Source organism: Oncorhynchus mykiss, chromosome 25 (genome assembly GCF_057628025.1).
Source record: "Oncorhynchus mykiss isolate SJ-2025 chromosome 25, ASM5762802v1, whole genome shotgun sequence".
NCBI classification, from domain to species: Eukaryota; Metazoa; Chordata; class Actinopteri; order Salmoniformes; family Salmonidae; genus Oncorhynchus; species Oncorhynchus mykiss.
The window spans coordinates 15,829,515-15,832,500 of NC_143046.1; the positions used below are offsets into that span (position 1 = coordinate 15,829,515).

Genomic DNA, 2,986 nt, shown 5'->3' on the forward strand with positions numbered 1-2,986 from the left:
AGCAACGTCATAACGTCGAGAAAAGACGACAGGAATTTAACCAATCACAGCAGAGGAAACGAGACTTCCGCCAGCGCCCACTGACTTCTGATACATATCGAATACACTGTGGCTATCTTCAAATGCATACCGAATGTTCAAGTTACAATGTACACGGTCATACATGATTCTCAGTACATTTTCAGTTAACACATTTTTTATTTCATGGAAATACAATTTAATTTCCTTTTGCAGGACCATTCGTTGTACATCTTTATATTCTCTTTTACTCATTTTTTGTATCTCAAAACATGATCACTTGTACAACAATATCATGAACAAAAGCCTGTCACAAACGTACCCTTTACAATATATCGCTCTTCTTGTCATGCTAACATGTTGGAAAATGATGCACTGATAACTTTTACTTATCAATAGATTCACCCATTCAATGAACATTAAGGTGTAGTTGTGTGGATAAAGATAATTTAAAAAAGGACAATTGGAACAATTACAGGAAACTAAACTTCATTTAGTTTTTTTATTCAAACTGAAAATATGGTCGCTCCTTCATGGGTGTAACGATTAACTTTCCTTCATAAGAATACAAAACAGGGTCAAAGGACTGATAACACTGCTAAAGAAAAAAAATCCAACAATATGGAATATTGAATATATTTAGGAAATTGCCCTCTCTCGATCTCGAAAAAAAAAAAATCCAATAATTTGGAATATTTAATATATTTAGGAAATCGCCCTCCATCTCTTGTGTGTAATTCGTACCTAAACAGTGAAAATGCAACTTATTGATTGCTTTAATTCTTCTTCTATAGAGGGAATGAACTGTACAGGAGTTGGATTGGTCGTGTGATACTCCCAACATCTTCCATTCACTCTCTGAACAAATCTAATACAGTAAATTCATCCTGGTCTCTTTTGTTATTTGACAACCAAGAATTATTTCTAATGTTTTTTTTACTCCGGAAAAACAAAACAAAAAAACACACACGTGCAGATGAAAATGTTGTCAATCATTTCAAAAATGGTAAACAATATCACTGTATTAAGCACACATACAGAATATAAAAATGTTCAATAAACTGACAAGACAGAGAGAAATCAAAAAGTAGGTGAGGATTAGGATTCTCGTCAGTAGAAGAGGAAAGTTATACCAAGGATGAAGAATGTAATTATCAATAATGAATTAACAACAATAACAGTTACAACACTCAACACTTCTCTTTTTAGTTCAACAGTGACATTTCCAACGGAGAATGGAACTGAATAAAAATTATACTCAGAGGCTAAAACCCCCCAAATAAGTGAAAAATAAATAAAGCAACTAAGAAAAGCAGTCACGTGTCCTTGTTATGCAGTCACGTGTCCTTGTTATGCAGTCAAGTGTCCTTGTTATGCAGTCAAGTGTCCTTGTTATGCAGTCACGTGTCCTTGTTATGCAGTCAAGTGTCCTTGTTATGCAGTCAAGTGTCCTTGTTATGCAGTCAAGTGTCCTTGTTATGCAGTCACGTGTCCTTGGTATGCAGTCACGTGTCCTTGGTATGCAGTCACGTGTCCTTGGTATGCAGTCACGTGTCCTTGGTATGCAGTCACGTGTCCTTGTTATGCAGTCAAGTGTCCTTGTTATGCAGTCAAGTGTCCTTGTTATGCAGTCAAGTGTCCTTGTTATGCTATTTGAAACCCTAGGGTTGTGTGAGGAGAGAAGAGGTGTGGCTAACTACTCCTATGACACTGGTTTACTAAGCATGGGTATGTCCAGGGAGATGTGGGGCTACATCCAAATGGCACCCTATTCCTTATAGGAGCTTGTCAAAAGTAGTGCACTATATAGGGAATAGGGTGCCGTTTGGGACACACACACATGTTAGCCTCTGGGATGAATGAATGGACAGCTTGACTTGTGTGATGATCATATTATGGATGTTATGGGGTGAAATGCCACTGATGACTTTGGTGTAATTAAGTATCATCATAATACTTAGCACCCGTGTGGACTTCATGAAGCAATTCAATAAAATGGCGGTTGGGTTTGCTTTCGTACGTCAACTACGAAATAATAATCTCAGGTTATAGGTCATTTCAGAATCAGATTACTTGTATGCATTGAGGTTTTGGAGATTATTCCAGCATATCTATCATATTTTATGTAGGTTGATTGTTGATGCTCACTAAATGGTTTCTCAGAGGTATCTGATAGACTGTTCATTGTGACTAGAGGGGAAGCAGGGCATTACTGCAGATCTGTAACCACTCAGGATTGGCAGTTGTGTATTACTGAGCCCATCCATGTGACATATAGCTCTAGTGACAGGAGAACGGATGCTGAGTCTCGGTGTGAGAGTCACATGGGTTGGGAACAGAAAAACTAACATCTGAAAACACCCACACCTCTAAAACTAGACTGTGGTTATGGGCCTAAAATATTCAGACTTCAGAAAACTCAGTTCGAGATTTACACTTTTTAATGGGCGCCATGTTGACACGAAAAGTTCCAAGACAGTTGCATTCTAGAATGCAAATTGGAATGTCATTTGTATGGAATATTTGGTGCCAAAATGGTGTATAGTCAGACAGACCTCTGGAATCTTAAGGCTCTGAGAGTCTGAGTACAAGGCCAAAGAGAGGCAGACTGTGTGGTGATGATTTGGGTTGGTATGTGTGTGTATGTGTAGTTTGTGGGACATGTGTGGCTTATGTGTGTAGCGTGTGTTTGTAGCATGTGTGAGTTCTTCTCAGCATGTTGTGGCCAGGGACTGGTGTATAGGTGGCTGGAAGCAGCGGACATGCTCCACGGTGGAACTATCGGTCTCCACAGCCTTCATGTACTTGTTGAGGATGGCAAAGATCTCATTGTTCAGGATCTGGTACTTCCTGATGCGGTCAGCCATCTTCTTCAGTGGCTGTAGATAGATAGATAGAGAGATTGAAAGATGGGGTTTGAATCCAATGATAAACTTAAAACCACAGACCAGGATTGTAGTAGCCAAGG

General features: G+C 38.9%; 1 protein-coding gene across 2 annotated transcripts in view; it reads right to left on the minus strand.

The window, feature by feature from the left end:
- Positions 1 to 178: 178 nt before the first annotated feature.
- Positions 179 to 2,986, minus strand: part of LOC110504382 (cytoplasmic FMR1-interacting protein 2) — a 79,713-nt gene continuing 76,905 nt past the window's right edge. For both annotated transcript variants that reach the window (XM_090221551.1, XM_090221550.1), the window contains exon 30: positions 179 to 2,897. In XM_090221551.1, coding sequence (XP_090077677.1) covers positions 2,730 to 2,897 — 168 coding nt within the window. In that variant the 3' untranslated portion in view covers positions 179 to 2,729. The remainder of the gene's footprint in view (positions 2,898 to 2,986) is intronic.